Raw genomic sequence first — 19,277 nt, forward strand, 5'->3', positions numbered from 1 at the left:
TTTTTTTGGTTTTTTTAATTTCATTTTGAGCCAGGTGCCGGTGGCTCGCATCTGTAATCCTGCCTACTCAGGAGGCAGAGATCAGAAGGAGCACTGTTCAAAGCCAGACCAAGCAAATAGTATGCGAGACCCTATCTCGAAGAAACCTAACACAAAAAATTGGACTGGTGGAGTGGTTCAAGGTGTAGTCCCTGAATTCAAGCCCCAATATTGCAAAATAAATAAATAAATAAAATAAAATTTTGTCTTCTTTTTAATTTAATTAAAATTTCATTTGAGTCTTCTTTTTAACATTCACAGGTTAACTTCTGGGGGGGGGTCTTCCTTCTTGATTTTAGATAACACATGAACTCCCACCATGATCCTAATAGCTTTAATTAATTAATCGATCAGTTAATTTTGAGGTTCTTGGGACTCAGAGCCAAAGACGAATTTACTAGGCTGGCTAGGTAGGCCTCACTAGCCACAGTGAAATCCCATACAACTTAATTTAGTTCCTTTTTTGTAGCGCTGGGGATCGAACCCAGGGCCTTACGCACGCCGTGCAAGCGCTGAATCAAAGTTACTCCTTAAATCCAATCCGAGCAGCTTTAACTCCCCACGATACACAGGGCAATTGGGAAGGTGGGTGGGGTGAGGTGGGTGTTTCCTGGGCAATCAGGGGCAAGCTCCTGCCCACAGGGCCAGGCGAACAGCCGCTCCTCTCCCCAGGTGTGCGTTCCCAAACATCTGTGAACCTGTTGCGTTGCTTTCCACGGGTCAGCACTGTCTCTCGCGCACGGGCTTCGGGAACACGCGACCAGGTGATTCCCCGGGGACCCGGCGGGTCACTATGGGGTAGGGGCCGGGGACTGGGAGGCAGCAGCGAGGACATCGGGAAGGACTGGGCGTCCCGCGCTCGGAATCCTTTCCAGTTTCTGCCTCGTTGAAGTCGTCTTCCCTTGCGGGCGGCGCTGCTAAATCGCGGGGCTGGAGAACCGGGACTTGCTCCCCCGCACCCCCAGCAGCCCAGCCTGCGCACGTAGTGGCCTCGGGAAGCCCTGCAGGGACCGCGACCCCTGTGCGTCCGGCTCCGCATCGTGCGGGGCGCAGGTCCCCAAGCCCGCGACGCGGCGGGAGGCGGGCGGCCGATATGCAAATGTCCGGCGGGGACCCGGGGCCGCCTCCCGCGCTCGGGATAAAAGACGGGGCGGGGCGCGCGGGGCCGCACAGCCGCTGCCTCCTGGGAGCCGGCCGTTCGCTGCGGCCGTGCCTCCCGCCTCCCGCCCCGCGCCCCGCGCCCGGCCGGTGACCTGCAGCCCCGACAGCGCGGCGCGCCCCGCCGCTCCGGGTAAGCACGCGCGCGGGGTGGACACACCAGGCGGGGATGGGGTGAGGGTGGGGACAAGTGCAGAGGCCGCGACGAGGCCGCAGCATGTGTATGTGTGTGCGTGGGGAGACTCTTGGCACCCAGCGTCCCCCTTGTCTCAAGTCCCCGGTGCGCTTACGTGCGTCCGCGCAGCCCTGATCCTTGCTTTCTCAATGGGAGCGTGGGAAGTCGGTGTCCACGCCGCATTCTCCCTGGCCCGGCAGGTGGCATTGCCCCAGGTGCTGCGCAGAGCCAGTTTGTCCCCAGGCCATTGGCAGTCATGATGGAAAGGAACTGCGTTTGGTCTGTGCAGGGTTAGGAGGGACTGAGGATCTCTGGTCGGGGTGAGAGAGGGAGTCAGAAAAAGTACCCCGGGACTGGAGATGGGCTCTTGCTATTCCGATGTTACTCTGCTTTTTCTCCAGACATCCAGGAACGCTCTGCGGAGGCCACGGGCGGGAGAACCGGCCGCGGGGAAGGTGTGGGTGTGTACACGTTTGAATGAGCAGAACGAATCGACTTTCCAGGCCCCACAGTGAACTGAATTGAGGACCCATCACACTACCCAGCCCTGAGCAGTGGGCACCTCCTCCACGCAAAAGACTTCGCAGCCCCTGCCTGTCCCCCTTCTTATTTTAAAAAAAGAGAGGCCCTTCCGAAGTCTATTTGGAAAGCCAACATCAACCTCAAAGTTGGCCACTTAAGATCTGGAGTTTGGCTTTGATGGTCTTTTGAGAAAATCCCTCTGTATCTCATTCCTCAGCCACCCCCATTCTGTATTCCACAAAATACGCTGTGTAAGGACAGAAAAGTACCCTCCCAGAAGGCATCACGTTCAGCTTACTGTCCCCCCATTTTCTTGCTGTAGGGCAAGTTGAATGAAAGGAAACAGCCAACCAACCGATGCAGGGCCCTGGGCTGTCCTGAGGACCCCAGGGCTTCTCCAGTGGAGGTCAGCATTGCTTTATGCAAAGGAGTGTCCTTTGAACTCTAGAATGGGAGCTGGAAGGTCAAAGAAGCAAGGAATGAGAAACAAATAGCGACAGATCCTGAAGAGGGTTAATTCTGATGACAGGGAGTGGCAAAGTAGAACCATCTGACACATCTCTCCTTCCATTTCTGTTTGTGTCTTGGTGGTGGCCAGCAACTGGAAACATGTCAGAGTTCTGGTTAATTTCAGCCCCTGGAGACAAGGAAAATTTGCAAGCCCTGGAGCGAATGAATACTGTAACCTCCAAATCCAACCTGTCCTACAACACCAAATTCGCTATTCCTGACTTCAAGGTAAAATTCCTGGGGAGAAGGAAAGAGGTCATGGATTGGTTGGGGAGGGGGCAAAGTTTGCTATCCCCAGGCAATGGCCTGTGAGAAGCCAATGAGAAAATAATAGGGCAAAGGCTAAAACACCAAGAGAGTGTGTATGGTCTTGATACCATACACTTCATGGGTATACACTTCATACTGTAGTCCCAATAATTGTGGCACCCATGAACTTAGAGTGGAGGAAAAAGATGAACAGGGAAAGAAGGTCATGGTGGCAGTGCTTCCAAAAAGTGGGAAGGGCGCTGTGCACACTCAGTTCTTTGGGGAGTTGTCCTCAAGGGTTGTCCTTGGGTTCTTTCTGTTTTGTCACAACCGGTAAGAACATGGAGCATGTGGTTTAGATGTGCAGGCTTGGAGGATTTCAGTCTTCACTGAGCTGTTGACCTGAGGCAGGCCAGGACATCCAGGGATGTTCTGATTCTGTCGGAGGGGAGTAGTGACAACCGGTGGGGTGGCAGAGGTTTGGGTAGTGTATGAGTGACTAAGAGCTCTTATAGGGCATAGCGAAGTTAAGATGAGACAAACATTAACGAAGAAAAGGATATGCACAAAAAATGGACTTGTGATAGTGCTTTCCAAAACTTCCAGGGGAAGAAAGAGTTCACGAATTCTTCAGGACCACACAGGTGTGAACACACCGTGGGTGCTGGAAAGGTGGTGCCAGTCACCCAGAGTCCACTCTTCTAGAAACCTCTTACAAACCTTGGTTTGCACCTCTGCCGAAAGAACTGTACTGTCAGCCCTTTAGTTGTGCATGACTCTACACCATGTGGGAACATTTCTTGAGCAGTGCTGGTGCCCAGGTACTGAAAGTGCATTGCTTGGAGTCTTCCCAACAACGAATCTGTCAGATCTGGACTGACTGGGAGGCTCAGTGGTTCCTAGGGCTGTGCGGCTAGCAAGCAGCAGCAGGGGGTTTCCAAACCCATGTTTTCCCACCGTGTAAGCCTGTCAGTGTTTGACACTGGAGGTTAGAGAATCTGTGAGTGGAGCACTGTGCTGGATATTGGAGGGTGCAAAGGTTAAAAAAAAAGACAAGACCCGCCAAAATTTGCTGAAAGTTAACTTGCTTGAAAAGAAGCAACTTCACTGAGTAGAGCTCTCCAGGATTCATCATTGCTTAATTCTTGTTCTTGGGGTTGGGGGGGAAAGAGGGTAGAGGGGACTCTTGCATGCTAAGCACAAGTTCTACTACGATTCTGCACCCCCCAGTCCAGTCCCTCCCTCCCTCCCGTAGGATTGGGGTTTGAACTCAGGGACTTGCACTCGCTAGGCAAGTGCTTTACCACTTGAGCCACACTCTCAGCCTTACTTACTTACTTTTTAAGGTCCGGTTGTGGTGTGACACAATGGCAAACCTTTTCTTTCTGCTTCTGTGAAAAGACCTTTCAGAACGATTTTGGACTTTGTGGCCATTTTCACACTAAGAAAGACCATAACTCATCCTAAAAGAAAAGGACTTCTCCAAATGGTGAAGGGGGAAGAAATCTGCTCCCCCCCAGCCAGGTCAATGTCAATAAGAGCAAAGGAGAGCAGAGGACAGGATGGTTGGGCAGTCCTGGAGATGAATGACTTGTTGAACTTGCTTTCTGGTGTATCTCTGCTGCTATCGTGTGACTAGCAGGCTGTCACTCAAGACGAGAATGAACTGAGGTCAGACCATGACAAAGTAGTCCTTCCTAGGGGAGAGATATGACAGCTGATGCTGATGGCCCTCCAGAAATAAATAAGACATAAAATAAAAAGTCGTAAATCCGTGGGTTCTCTCTTGAGTCTTCCCACTCTCTCGTTTGGCTGTTGGCCAAGGGCAGCCAACTCAACATGAAGCGAGAGTCCCCAGCACTGTTGTTGAAGTGACAGCCACAGTCCTCTACCAGAAAACACATGACCCTCTAATTTCTATATGATCTTCCTAGGTGGGGACCTTGGACTCCCTTGTTGGTCTGTCTGATGAGTTGGGGAAACTTGATACCTTTGCTGAAAGGTAAAATATTTCTTATTTACTACATACAAGTGAGAATTTGACATTGTTGTCAGAGAACACAGTGTTCTTGCTTTGGCCAAACCAAAGTATGGACTTGTCTAAACCTGGTTCCAGAAGCCCACAGAAAGAGTAGATGGGTTTGCCTAGGGATGCAGGGTCAGCAGGGGCATTTCGGGTGCCTTGTTTTTTTTTGGTGGAGGTTGCCAGCAACAGGAAGATCATGTGTTCATGTAGAAAAGTAATTGGTGCAATTCCCTCAGGGCTTTAAAGTCTGTTTTTTAGTAATACAAGTACATAGTAAAAAAAATCCAGAGTACAAAAGGAAGGATGTAGAGTGAAAATTAGGTTTTCTTCTTTCCTGTCGCCTTGTCCCCTCATTTCTCTTCTTTGAGTCAATGTTACTATAACTTTGTAGGCAAGCCTTCCAGAGATAGCCTGTCCAAGGACAAGTAAATGTGTATGTAGTCTTGCCAGGCACAGTGGTGTGTACCTGTAGTCCCAGCAATCAGGAGGCCAAGGTGGGACAGCCCGGGCAACATAGGGAGACCCTGGCTCAACAAAACAAAAATAAAACAAAACAAAACAACAAAAATGTGTGTAGTCTTTAAAATAATTTATGGTGTTGATAATAGCGTATATCCTATTTTTTTGTGGTTTTTTTTTTTTTTTTTTTTTTTGCTTACTGACATATCTTAAAGTTTTGTGTCAGTCCATTGCTTCACATTCGTTTTACTGGCTCCATTACCTTGAGTGGATAAGATGCACCCTCACTGGTTTCTCTCTTGATGGACATTTAAGTTTTCGAGTCTATTGCAAACAGTGTGGTGGTGACTGTCCTTTTCTTCTTTGTGTACATGTAAGAATGGAATATTTAACTTACTGAGTCATAGTCTGCGTATATGTAACTTCACAGACATGCCTACATCACTGTTCCAAAAACTTGTCCCTAGTCACACTCCCACCAAAAGTGTATGAAGATTTCAGAATCTTGCAGGGCACCGGTGGCTCGCACCTGTAATCCCAGCTGCTCAGGAGGCAGAGCTCAGGAGGATCGTGGTTTGAAGCCAGCCCAGGAATATAGTTCATGAGACCCTATCTTGAAAAAACCCCTTCACAAAAAGGGTTGGTGGAGTGGCTCAAGGTGTAGGGCCTGAGTTCAAGTCCTAGTATTACACACAAAAAAAAGATTTCAGAGTCTCAAAGCAACATTTCTTTTTAAAGAGTTATTACAAATTTGATATATAATCATTGGGAAACATTTATAGATTATAGAAGAACACGAAAAAGGAAACACGAACATCCTGTAATTATATCATTCAGACACAGCCAGTGTTATATTGTGTTTGCAGTATGTACATTCCGTTTTTTCAACCCAAATGTTGTTTATGCATACATACATCAATAAAAGCCACATTGCACATGGTCTTTAACTTGATTCTTCACTTCATATTTTGGACTTTTGCTCACACCATTAACTCTTCCACTGCAATATGCTGTGTGAATTTGCCCTAATTTATCTAGAGATAGTTTTCAAGTAATAATAATGTTTGTTTGGGTAAAGATGAACATGTCATTTAACAAGTGTTTTTATTGTTTTAAAACAAACAAACAAACAAGGGAGTAGGGGTGAGAGGGGCACTTGCCTAGCATGCAGAATGCCCTGGGTTTGATCCCCAGCAAGGGGAGAGAGAGAGAGATGGGGGGAGGGGGAGGAAGGGAGGAGAAAGAAGAGAAATGGAAAGGAAAGGAAAAACATTACTGCAAGTGGGGCGGATGGAGAAATAGACTTGGTCAGGTGTGTGTCCACTGAGCCACACCAGGTCTCACATCAGGGTTTCTGGCCGCTCCTCGGAGGGTTTTCAGGGACTGAGACACGGGCTGTCTCTCCTTAGTGGAATGGGGCTGTGGCCGCTATTGCCTTTTCTAATGAATTTGTACTGAAAATGCAAATTTTCTGGTGAACACGCGTTGAGGATTTCTAATCTGTACATTGGTCCCATGGGCTAAAAGTGGACTTTTCTGTGTTCTGTGGTTGCTTCCCTCCTGATTGCCTGAGAATAACAGGACTCCTTTGCTCTGCGTTGGACTAATTTACACAAAGGCAGTCCTAGTCACAAGCAGTTTGCAGGGCACAGTCTTTGAGAAAGAAAACTAACCTTTGGCATTCTCATCTGGGCAGGTGCCCCATCACTTAAGCCCAAAATAGATTTACATTTTTTTTGATGGCACTGGGACTTTCTCATCTGTAGAGTGAGATAATAGTAGCCATCTTTCTGCTTTTAGGGAGGAATGAAGGGGAGTAAAATAATGGTAAGTCAAGTGTCATCACATCCCAGGGTGTGAACTGTGAAAAGTTACCAGGAAAGTGTGGCTGTGTCCACTCCTTTCTAAGGCTGCTGGCACTACAGAGGGGTCTGACAAACCTTGTGTAGCTCAGATCTAGCCCCTCCAGCTCTGAAATTCTGTGATCCTGGGTTCTTCTTGCTTCTGCCTCAGTTTCTTCTGGTTGGTTTGCTTGTTTTTGTGCCAGTAGAAACTCATGTTTTGTTCTGTACTTGTTTGTTCCACAGGAGGCCTCTGCTGGTGGTTAGCGTATGCGTAAGCGTAGGAAAATGAGTGTGCAAGCAGGGTGAGGGCTAAAATTGTGAAACATGGAACCAATACAAATTAGAGTGTTTTTAAAAGCAGGGACTGGGCGTGGTAAGAATGAATATCACTGTACATTGTTTTAGTTTTCCTTGTACGTGTGGATCCCCAAGAGCGTTCTGACTGGGGAATCAGAAAAACAGAGTGGTTTGAGCACCCCTAATTCTTCTTTTTGGCTTCGATCCAGTCCAGGGCAGGGTTGTCTTGTGTTAGGACTTAATACTGAAGCAATGGACTGAAGGCATGGAATATATTAATGAATCCAGAGGCAGCTTCGGTTCTTTGAACCAGCCTCCCTGATTCTTTGAAAAGCACTCAGGTGTTATGAGAGAAATAAATGCACCACAAACCTGCTAGCACTGCTTCTGCCCAGGAGAACAGAGAAGGGAGATCATGCTCAAAGTGTCGTGTTTCTTATTTCCTTTTATTATTTATTTACTTGAGTGCTAGAGTGCTTTTCCATGTAGCTGAAAGGCCCCTTTGCTTACGAAAGCTTTCGCATTATTTTTGGGTTTATTCCTCCAGGCTGCCCGTGTTAACAAACTCTGTTTACACTGTAATTCATGACCATTTGAGAAACCGAATGATTTTATTTTGAAAAAAAAAAAAGCCTCCCCTCCCGTTTGCCACGTTTGAGTCCTTTCCAGTACCCGAGCCTGCTGTGCGGTGCTGGGTGGTAGATTACATTTCACGGGCGCTTGGGCGTTCAGCTGGGCCTCGTGGGCTTCTACAGTACATCCATGACTGCCACTTGCCCCTGAGGGCGTCACCTGTCATGTGGAGTAGCCGGTGGCCTTTCTTTTCCTACATGGTTCCCCAAAGTTGTCTAAGGGTTGGAGGATCAAAGGTTACACACGTGAGGGTGGATGTGTGCTCGGGTGGGAGTGAGTTCTTGTGAGGACAGTCCATGGAGGAGCAAAATAGAATCTTGAAGAAGTATCCATGCTTCTCTTCTGTAAGAATATCAGTCTGAGATTATCTCTGGACCTTTCACCCCCCGTGCTGTGACCACATCATGCGTGGATTCTGCCACGCTACTCCCTGTCCTCCTGCTGCCCCCACACTCTGAGATGCCCTTGAGAGCTTTCCTCACCCGATCTCCCACCTGTCCCACCAACACCTGCTCCTCTCAGCTCCCCTAGGCTCCCCTCAACCTCTGCCCCCCCTGCTGTCTTCAGATCCCGGCTCCCCTTCTTTCTGGCACTCACCACAGTGGAGTTTTTTTGGCGATTGTTTGGCTAATGTCTATCTTCCATGCGAGTCCCACAAGACCCAGGCTTTTGCTCACAATTAGATCTCAGCACCATAACATCCTAGGCTCTGGACCAACAGAAGGCTTCCGAGTTAGGCTTCTTTGGATTCTGTCTACTGTGCGATGAGGCCTCCTTCTTTCCTCTACCCTCCTTGCACTGCTCACCACCACATCCAGCAGCTGCCAGGGCTGGGTTGCACTTGGAATGGGACTAGTTTGAATCAAGATATGTAAAAAGTGTTAAAACACACATCAGATTTTGAAGACATGGGATGAGAAAAAATAATTTTTCTCGTTAAAATAGCTCACTAAATTGTATGGTGATTATCTGCTTAAATGAATATTTTGAAGATTGGGTTAAATAAAATGTTATTAAAATTAATTTCACCTTCTTTTACTTTTTTTTATGTTTTGGCCATACTGGGGTTTGAATTCAGGGCCTCACTGTTGCTAGGCAGGAGCTCTACCACTTGAGCCATCCCTCCAGCTCTTTTTCACTCTAGTTATTTTTTGGATAGGGGCTGTGTTTTTGCCTATGGTTGGCCTCAGATGGGATCCTCCTACCTGTTCTTCCCTCAAAGCTGGGATGACACGCATGTGCCACCACACCCAACTTTATTGATTGAGATGGGGGTCTCACTGACTTTTTGCCTAGACTGGCCTTGAACCTGGGTCCTCCTGATCTCTACCTCTTGAGTAGCTGGGACTACAGGTATGCCCTGCCACCCCGATCTGTTTTTATTTTTTGAAATGTGGTAATTAGAAGTGTTTGCATTACCTGTGTGGCTCACATTATCTTTCTGTTAGACAGTACTTGGGTTATTGTTCTGAGTGTTCTTCTGAGCTTTGAACACGTGGACAAATCCTCTGTGGATCATTATGGAGCACAGATTGTGACTCAGAGACCCTCAGCTGGGATTCTGTGTTTCTTACAAGCTCCCCAGCGATGCTGGTCCTGCTGCCCGGCATGCCACGCCCAGACTGTCAAGGCAGAACATTAAGTTAGAGATGCTCAAACTTTAGTGGGCATCAGAACCATCTGGAAAGCTGGTTGAAGCACACATTCCTGGGCTCTGAGGCACGGCCTGAGAATCTTCAGTCTTCCAGCTGTCAGGTCACAGCAGCAGTACGACCCATACTTTGAGAACAACTGCTTTGTGTAGTAGTGGGGCCATCTGTTCCTGGGAGGTCTAAAATATGCCATTGTGACATGCACACTTTGAAGAGTAGTTCCTCAATAAGAGTCACAGAATTTGCTAGTTTTCTCTTTGAATCAATTTCACGAATCTTTTTCAAGTTATTTGCGTGGAGTCTATCAGTATTTTGTTTTTGCGTACTCCCCAGTTTTTGGTCTTTACATTTTCTTCGATGAAGCTACCTTTGGCTTATCTGTTTCAATTTTTTTTTGGTGGTGGTCCTGGGGTTTGAACTCAGGTTTTTAACACTGCTTGAGTCACACTTCCAGCCCTTTTTGCTGTGGTTATTTTGGAGATAAGGTCTTACTTTTTGTCTCATCTGGCTTGGACCACAATCTTGCTTTAGGCTTCCTGCTGTCACTGGAATGACAGGTGCCTGCCACTATGCCCAGCTTTTTCCCCTTGAGATGGGGTCTCACAAACTCTTGGCCTGGGCTGGCTTAGGACTGTGATCCTCCTGATCTCAGCCTCCCAAGTAGCTAGGATTATGGATGTAAGCAACTAGTGTCTGGGTATCTGTTTCAAATTTGAAAAAAAAAAGTTGAGAGTGGTACTGGGACTTGAACTCAGGGCTCCATGCTTGCTAGGCAGCTGCTCTAGTCCTATCTGCTTTGATGTTAAAGAAGCAGTTTTTGAATCTGTTTAGCAATCTTGTCATTTCACTGACTTCTAATTTTCAAATTTCTGCATGCATCTAATTATCTTTCTCTGACTTTAAGTTTTTTCCTTGCCCTTTTCTGTAAAGCACAGAGTCTCATGCTTAGTTCATTTACTCCTGCTTTGTTTTCTTTTGTTCTATAATGCTAAAGGCAATGGATTTTTCCTTGAATTTTACATAATTTAAATTTTAAAGTGTGCTGTTTTCATTATTTTCTTGGTCTAGATATTCTGCATTTTTAAAGCCTTTTATTTCCAGGAAGTTGAGGGTTTTTAAAAAATTATTTCTGCTTTTTGTTTTCATTTCAAATTATATTGCCTGGCTAGAGAATGAATTCCATTTGATGTTTTCTTTGTGACCTAATACACTACTGATCTTTCTAAGTGTTCTGTGAGTCTTTGGCGAGGGTGCATTCTCTTTTTTCATGTCTATTGGAGTGACATTGGCAATGATTTTCATATTTCCTGTCCCCTGCTTTTACACTGCATGCATTTGCCACTCTTGCTGGTTACACGAAGGTCTGCGCCAGTTCTGATTCTGTCACGGTGTCCCTCTGTCCTTCTCTCCTGCCTGTGTGTATGGGTCTTCTGTCTTCAGTTCCACATTCAAAGAGTTAAATCACTTGTGCAGGATCATATAGTTGTTGAGAGTCAGGCCTGAGCCTAGTCACCCTGATTCCCTTTCCTTGTCCTGTCGAAGACCCTTGACAGGTGGCAGTTGACTCTCTCTGCCTCCACCCTTCACTCAGACCCTGCTGGGTCAGCCTCTGCACTGCCTTACTTGACCCAGTTCCTGCCAAGCTCCCCCAGTGCTCAATGGCTTTCCCTGAATCGGAAGTCCAGGCAGCAGGCGAGAAAGGAATGTCAGCCCTTGTAGGGACAGCTTGCCTGGAGTCAGGCTCAGCCCAAGGCAACGGTGCAAAATCCACAAATCGCTGGAGGTTCAATTTAATACAAGGTCCTTCCATCTTGGATGCTGCCCAGGTCCATCAGGGACTGAGGCTCCCTCCCTGGGTCACTTTCCTGTAGCACCTGGGTCATTCTCTGCTCAGCTCAGGCCAAGGCCAGCATTTACACATTTTCCTCTAGGGGCCACCTCAGAAGATCCTTTTACGTATTCATTCATTTTTTCCTGAGACAGGAACTTGCAATCCTCCTGCCTTCAGCCTCTTGAGTGCTGGAGTTACAGACCTCTGACTTTTCTCACAGAGTGTGCTATTTGTTGCTTTTTAAGAACCTGATAGGTAAGGAATGCTACTTCGGTGTGGCCAGGTTTTCTTTCTTTTCTTAAAAAAAATTTTTTTTTGCATGCTAGGCAAGTCTCCTGCCAATCAGCTGTAGTTTTTTCTTAATGGCTTTTTGAGACATAAAACAACAACTTTAAAGTGTCTGTTTGATGGGTGAGTTTTGACATTTCTGTGTGAAGCCATCACCAGAGTCAAGATGGTGAACAAATCCACCACCCCAAAGATTTCTTTGAACCCCAGAATGGTTGATCTTTCTCACTCTCCACCCCAGAACTGATCTGTTTTTTGTTGCTATGAGACAGTTTGCATTTTCAGAACTTGATATGAACATTTTTTTTTTTGGTGAGACTGGGGCTTAAACTCAGGGCTTTGCACTTTCAAAGGAGGTAGTCTACCTACTTGAGCCACACCTCCAGTCCATGTTGCGCTAGTTATTTTGGAGATGGGGGACTCGTGAACTTTTATGCCCAGACTGGCCTGAACCTCAGCCTCTCATGTAGTTAGGATTACAGGCCACCAGTACCTGGCAACATACACTCCTTTTGTTTGAATTTTCCCACGCAGCAGCATTTTCCCCATGCTGTTGCGTGTATATAATATTTTTTGCTGCTAAGTAGTATTCCATTTTATGGGTGAGCCAAAATTTGTACATTTGCCTGTTGGGGAACAGGTTTTTGGCTTTATTATTAAAAATAAAGCCATCATGAACATTCTTGTAGTCTTCATATTGACGTTTTCATCTCTCTGGGTAGTCAAAGTGTGCATATACACAGCCCCTTAGATCTCAATATTTTGGGTTAATTCCTTATCTTGGGGGATGGCCATGGCTCAGAGGACCATATAGCATGCACTGGGTCCTGGGTAGGGTCCACCCTGGCCTGGTCTGAGTTTGGCCTTGCTGCATTGAGTGCTTGTTATTCTGTAGGTAATGGTGAGGTTTTTTGTTTTTTTCCCCAGTACTAACCCAGAACTTCACACATCTGGGCAAGTGCTCTACCACTTGAGTCACTCATTCCCCCTTTATTTTAGAAAGGAGATGTCCATACTTTGAAAGGTTCACATTCTGGGAGATGAGTAAGAAACAGCGTCAGCCCTGGGTGGTGGGTGCATGACACAGGAATAGATGGACTATGCAATTCTGTGGAGCACTGGACCAATGTCCCTTGCCACATCTTAAGATGTCACTCCAGCCAGCCCTGCCGAATGCTTCCATCGCTCCTTGCTGTTTTCCAGGTGTCAGGGTGTGTTTGCAGAAACCAGTGATAGTGGGGTGGGTGGATTTGTAGAGAAGCCAAGAAAGCCACATATGGCACAGTGTAGTCACTAATGTGGGTGCAGGAGCTTTCAGATGTCAGCCCATCAGGGGAGAACTGGGATCTGTTCTGTTGACCTCTGTTTCCCTGTCACAGTGCCTGGTACACAACTGGCACTTGACACATATTTGTTGAGTGCCAGAAGTAGCATGCACTGGGCGTGTTAACCCAGGGGGTACTGCATTTGTTAGGGAAGACATGCTTAGTGGAGGGGCTGTTAGAAAGGGTGAGTAGCACCCAAGTGGCCCAGGATATCCCAGGCAGGTCTGAAAGCCAGAGTGGAGGTGGGGTGGAAGAAGGTGAAGCTGCAGAGGCAGGAATGTCCTCGTAAACTCTGCTAAAGAGTTGAAGCAGTACGGAGACATGCTACGATGTATATTTTTAGTGAGCTTCACCTGGCTTCCGTAGGAAGGATGGACAGGAGGGGCCTGTGTGGGGTCAATGGGGAGAGCAGAGAGAAGGTCACTGAAGGAAGCCTGGAGGAAGATGGAGTGACTGTCCAGGATAACGACCTTGGGCAGGGCTTAGAGAATTTTTTGTTTTGTTTTGTTTGTGTGATACTGGGGATTTAACCGAGGGCCTCAAGTATGCTAGACTAAGGATTTACCACTGAGCTACATCCTCAGCACCTTTTATTTTATTTTGAGACAAGGTCTTGTAAAGTTGTCCCAGTTGGCCTTTAAGTTAGGATTACAGGTGTGGGCCACCATGCCAGGTTTGGACAGATTTGGGGTAATTTTAAAAATAGTGGCCTTCAATAGGAGAAGGGGACCAGGAACTAGAGAAAAGGTTAGATCAAGAAGAATTAACCTAGAAGGTAACACACACGCACAGGAAATTAATGTGAGTCAACTCCCTGTATAGCTATCCTTATCTCAACCAGCAAAAACCCTTGTTCCTTCCTATTATTGCTTATACTCTCTCTACAACAAAATTAGAGATAAGGGCAAAATAGTTTCTGCCAGGTATTGAGGGAGTGGGAGGGAGAGGGAGGGGTTGGGAGGGTAAGGGAGGGGATGGGGGAAGAGGGGCGAAATGACCCAAACATTGTATGCACATATGAATAAAATAAAAAAAAATAGTGGCCGTGATAGAAAGGGTTCCAGGTTGCCAACGATATTCGGCCTAGGTGATGTCACCCAGCCTAAAGAACCAAGCTGAGCCAGGTGCCAGTGGCTCACGCCTGTAATCCTAGCTACTCCTAGGAGGTGGAGATCAGGAGGATCATAGTTTGAAGCCAGCCTGGGCAAATAGTTCGAGAGACCCTATCTCAAAAAACCCTTCACAAAAAATATGGCTGGTGGAGTGGTGCAAGGTGTAGGCCCTGAGTTCAAGCCCCAGTACTGGAAAAAAAAAAAAGAGAAGAGAACCAAGCCAAGTCCCTGACATTCCTATCCAGGCTGGGTCTCCACCCTGGAAGCCAAGGGAAAGCCGAGCCATTTTTTAAAATTGAGATGTAATTCACGCACTGTCATAGCCACCCTTCTAACATGTCCAGTTTATCAGCTTCCAGTACGTTTACAAAGCAGTGCACGATTACTGCCCCTGATTCTAGAAGATTTTCATCATCCCAGAAGAAAATCCACCAAGTCACCACGCCCAAAGACCCCTGTGCCCCTGTTGCTGTCAGCCAGCAGTCCACTCACTGTGGATTTGTCTGTTCTGGACCCTCGTGTTGATAGAAGGTTAGGACATTTGAAGAGAACCAAGAAAAGAAACAAGGGCCCTGCAGATTTGCAGTGTGTGTTGGTGGTCCCCAGAGGTCAACTCTCACTGATGGGGTATGAGGTCCCAATAAATGTGGCTGGGGAGGTGTCTAGGGAACCCCAGTGGCCTCTGCAGGGTTGAGAAAATATTTGTTGCTTTGTTCTCATTCATTAAAAAAACTCTTAGGACAAACAGACAAGCAATGTAAATGAGAGGTTTTTTTTTTTTTTTTTTTTTAATGATGCTATTAAAATCTAATTTATTGGCTGGGCTTGGTGGTGTAGGCCTGTCGTCCCAGCACTTTGGAGGCAGATGCAGGAGGATTATGAGTTCGAGGCCAGCCTAGCCTAGGCTACATAGCAAGACCCTGTCTCAGTCCCCCCCACCCCATCTAAAGAAATCAGAACTTGCGCAAATAAAATCCGATTTATTGCTGTAAGGTTGAGTCAGGGAACAGTGAGCTAATCTAGAGGACTTGTTTTTGCCCTGGTTAGCCACTAAGGAGCTGTGTGGCCTTGGAGAAGTCCCCACCTGTCCTTGGTCTACAGAGGCCCCTCCATCTATGGCCTTTTGCATGGTTATGGGCAGCACAGTCTGTCACATCATACTTGCAAGAAGTGACTCAAGTAAGGGATGGTGAGGACTGTTTTTGTTTTGTTTTTTTGTCTTTTGAGCAAGGGTCTTGCTAGATCGCCTGGAGTGGCCTAGAACTCTCACTCTATCTGCCTTAGCCTCCTGAGTACTGGGTTTACAGGCATGCACCACTAGCCCATTTCTTTTTATGGTTATGGAATACACACTTCATTCTGTTACAGTTAACTCATTGAGTAAATTAACTATTTTTACCCTTTTTGATATTGCTTTTGTAATTAGTTAATGTCTCTGCATAATTCTTTGTGTACATGTTTGATTATTCTGAAATTCCATCGCCAGATTGAAATACAGGTTCCGCTGGGTTTAATTTCCAGTACCACACACACAAAGGAATTCCAGGTTCAAGGATATAGACATAGTTAAGCTCTTTGTGTGTATTGCTAAATTGTTCCCAAAAGGTTGCGAGAAGGGCTCTTTCCTCACACCCTTGTCAGGTAAATGTCTTTAAGAGACTGTGTCCACGTACCCAGCAAAAGGAGGGTGATGTGTGATTGCTTTGGTGTGTAGTTCTTGGATTCCCAGCCAGAGTAAACACATTGTCAAGTGTTTATAAGTCATTTGTAGTTCCATTTTTTGTGATTTGCACATTCCTGACTTAAGCCCCTGTGGGGCTGAGAATTCGCAATGGGGGGGTGGGGGTTCACCTTGTGTGTCCTTGGAGTCCAGCTCCACGTGGATGATCCCACATTTGGGCACAGTGGCTGGGCTGCTTGGTGGACTGACTTTTTGGCAAAGTCTCCAGAACTTAAACAAATGTGAGCTGGTCTTTTCCTACCCAGATGCTCAGGGCAGTGCCCAGCTGCTCCTAAAAGTCCATGGGAGACCAGAGCATTCTAGTGACACTCTGTGAGCTGAGTTCAGTGCGAGAAACCTTCCTTGCCAGGGCTCCCGAGGGGCAAAGTATCTCTGAGGGCAGATTAGATCCTATTTTTTTTTTTTTGAAATGGGATTTCATTATATGCTGCCCATGTTGGGATTGAACTCACGGGCTCAAGGAATCCTGTCTCAAGGAATCCCTCCTGAGTAGCTGGGACTATAGGCATGTGCCACCATACCCAGACTTTTTATAGAAGACCAAAAATTACTTTGCTGGGCCACAGTGTGGGTGAATCAAGCTCTGTAATACCAACGTGGCCAGAGAGAATTCAGTTTTGAGTGACCAGGGTAACTTCACTGGGTGGCTCTATAAACTATACAGGGGAATTGCTAAAGATGTGTTTGTCTAATTAATTAATTAATTTATTTGTAGTATTGGGGATTGAACCTAGGGTCTCGTGCAAACGCTACACCAATTGAGGCACTCTCCCAGCCCTAGAGATATATTTAAACTCTGAGACGTAAGCCTGGAACTTAAGGCAAGGTGTGCTTGTGCTCAGAGCTTTCCAGAGTGGGGAACCTCCAGGAAGCATCATTGGATCTTTGTTTTTATATAAAGAAAGTCACTTAATGGATCGCTGGTTACATTTTCCTGATGACTTTGCTGCAGGGTGCGTAGATTTCTTTGTCCCTTGTGTGAGGTGGAAGCAGTGAGACAAAGGCTGGGGTGAGGTGCCTGGGAGCGCCGTGAGTCATAAGCCCCACCTGGTGCTGTAATTTCTGGGCTTCTTCTCAGGCCTGGCCTCCTGAGTGGCTTCTCCCACTTGGATTCACTGAGGACCGTTGGGCACAGGGTGGGTTAGGGATTTTTGGTTTCCCATAGGGGCCTGTCAGTATCTGTGGTGGTGGATGGAGACCTGTTTCAGAGGCAGCAGCGTGGGCTCAGGATTCACTGATGTTGTGGCCATCAGCAAAGTCACCTTGGGCAACTTTCATGCTTCTCTGAGCCTTGATTTCCTCACCTCTCAGGGACCTTGTCTTGTTTATTGAGGATTTGGATATATCAGTGCCTTTCTGAGGACCAAGGGAAGTTCCCAGCTGGGTGTCACTGCCATTCTTGCTTCACACCCCCAAAGGTCCCTCTGCCCTGTGCTATAACCTGCCTGCCCACCCCTCTAGGCATGCTGGGTAATTTCTGACAACCAAACCAACCCTTTGCTGCTTGGCTGGACTCATTCAGAGAATCCAGGGAGGGGGCGAAAGCCCACCCTCTGTGCTGTATCGCCTTGCCCTCAGGAACCTGGGACCTGGTACCTACCATCTGGAGAGAACTGGACGGAGGAGTCCAGCCCGTCTTACCAAAAAACAAGGGGAGCAGCAGGCAAGTGGCCCCTGGCTGAGTGGGAGCTTTGGGGAGAGCTTGCCTTACCGGGCTGCTGGAAACCTCTGGAAGCTTTGCCGTGCACAGTTTACAGGGCACAACCCCCTGGAGGCCCTGTGTCTTAAGGCCATTTAGGAAGAATCTGCTGTGTGCTTGGGCTGTGGGAGGTGGACTCAGGTGACTAGAGAAGTCAGCCCTGCCCTCTGGGTTCATCCCGTACATTTGGCCCTCCTGCAGGGGCTGGTGCTTGCCATCCCTCTACCCACCCAGGCCTGGAAGAGCCCCGGAGCCTTGTATGCAAGAGAAGAAGTAACAGATATCAGATCTCTCATATCTTGAGCCATCCTACACCCCGTGGGTCCCCATGGAGCCCAGAACCCCAAATCAGCAGGGTTGCCAGGTTTCTTTTCTCCTGTGGAAAGGAAAGAAGGGCATTTCCTGGCTACAGATCTGTGAGGCTGCTTTGGCCAGCCTCCCTTCTCATCTGCCCGTCTCTCCCCAGGTTCCAGGTGCCCAGAACCAGCTGCTTCCCCTCCTCACACTAGTATTGTCCTCCAGCCCCTGAACCCACTCAATTTCTCCCCCTGGGAGCTCCCCAGATTCCCAGCCAGGAGGGGCTGTGCTCAGTTAGCATGTTTCTCTTGCTCCTTTAACTGATGGCTTTGTTTTCTGACTTAACCATTATTGGCTAGTAATTATTTTATTTTTTAGCAGTACTGGGGTTTGAACTCAGGGCTTCACACTTGCTAGGCAAGCACTCAACCAGTTGAACCACACCTCCAGCCCTTTGGCTCCGGTTATTATTTTGGAGGTAGGGTCTCTTTTTTACCCAGGTCAGCCCTGGACTGTGACCCTCTTATTTTGCACTTCCTGCTGAAGCTCAAATGACAGGTGCATGCCACCATGCCCAGCTTCTTCTGGCAAGATGGGATCTCTTAAACTTTTTTTTGCTTGTACTGGCCTCGAACTGCAATCCTCTAGGTGTCAGCCTTCCAAGGAGCTAGAATTACAGGTTTGAGTCATCACTCCCGGCTTAGCTTTTTATTTATTTTTTTTATTTCCTTTATTCATATGTGCATACAATGATTGGGTCATTTCTGCCCCCTTCCCCCCGTCCCCTTGGCTTTTTGTTTTTAACCGACCCTAAATTTGACCCTCCTTTGCAATATCACTCCCCAAAGGACACCAATTTGACAATGTAGTGTCAATTGTTCCAAACTTTTGCTGAATATACAACAGGCATTTTGACTTGATTTTTTACAAAAAAAGACCCCATTTATGACTTGTTCTTCCCCTCTGTTCTATGGTCCACAAGCTTTGTGACAACCTTTCTCATTCTCTCTCTCTCTCTCTCTCTCTCTCTCTCTCTGTTTGTCTCTCAGTGGTACTGGGTTTGAACTCAGGGCTGTGCACATCCAACACAGGTGCTATATCCTTTGAGCCACTCCTCCATTTTGCTCTGGTTATTGAAGATGGGGTCTTTCAAATTATTTGCTCGGGCTGGGCTCGAGCCTCAATCCTCTAATCTCAACCTCCCAGGTAGCTAGGATCGCAGGTATGAGCCACCGACGCCTGGCACCTTGTTCTCCTTAGCTATGTGGCTTCCCTGTTGGTGATGACAAGATGGCTTTTACAAGCCATTCTGTCCCAGGCTTTGAGCCCTTGAGCCAGTGTGGCAGAACGACAATGACATTCGTTCATTAAAATGTTTGGTAGATCTGAAAATACTCTGCTGAGTACGAACCAGTCAACA

General features: G+C 47.2%; 1 protein-coding gene across 12 annotated transcripts in view; it reads left to right on the forward strand.

Annotated features, from left to right (window-relative positions):
* Positions 1-648: 648 nt before the first annotated feature.
* Atp6v1c2 (ATPase H+ transporting V1 subunit C2) overlaps positions 649-19,277 on the forward strand; it is a 46,552-nt gene continuing 27,923 nt past the window's right edge. The window contains exons 1-4 of one of the 12 annotated variants that reach the window (XM_074049173.1): positions 649-803; positions 1,774-1,833; positions 2,493-2,632; positions 4,588-4,655. In XM_074049173.1, the coding sequence (XP_073905274.1) occupies positions 2,504-2,632; positions 4,588-4,655 (197 nt within the window). In that variant the 5' untranslated portion in view covers positions 649-803; positions 1,774-1,833; positions 2,493-2,503. Of the gene's footprint in view, positions 804-1,237; positions 1,331-1,773; positions 1,834-2,216; positions 2,301-2,492; positions 2,633-4,587; positions 4,656-19,277 lie in introns of those variants that run through there. The other 11 variants (XM_074049176.1, XM_074049167.1, XM_074049169.1 and 8 more) reach the window with 11 other exon arrangements.

Source organism: Castor canadensis, chromosome 12 (assembly GCF_047511655.1).
Source record: "Castor canadensis chromosome 12, mCasCan1.hap1v2, whole genome shotgun sequence".
NCBI lineage: Eukaryota > Metazoa > Chordata > Mammalia > Rodentia > Castoridae > Castor > Castor canadensis.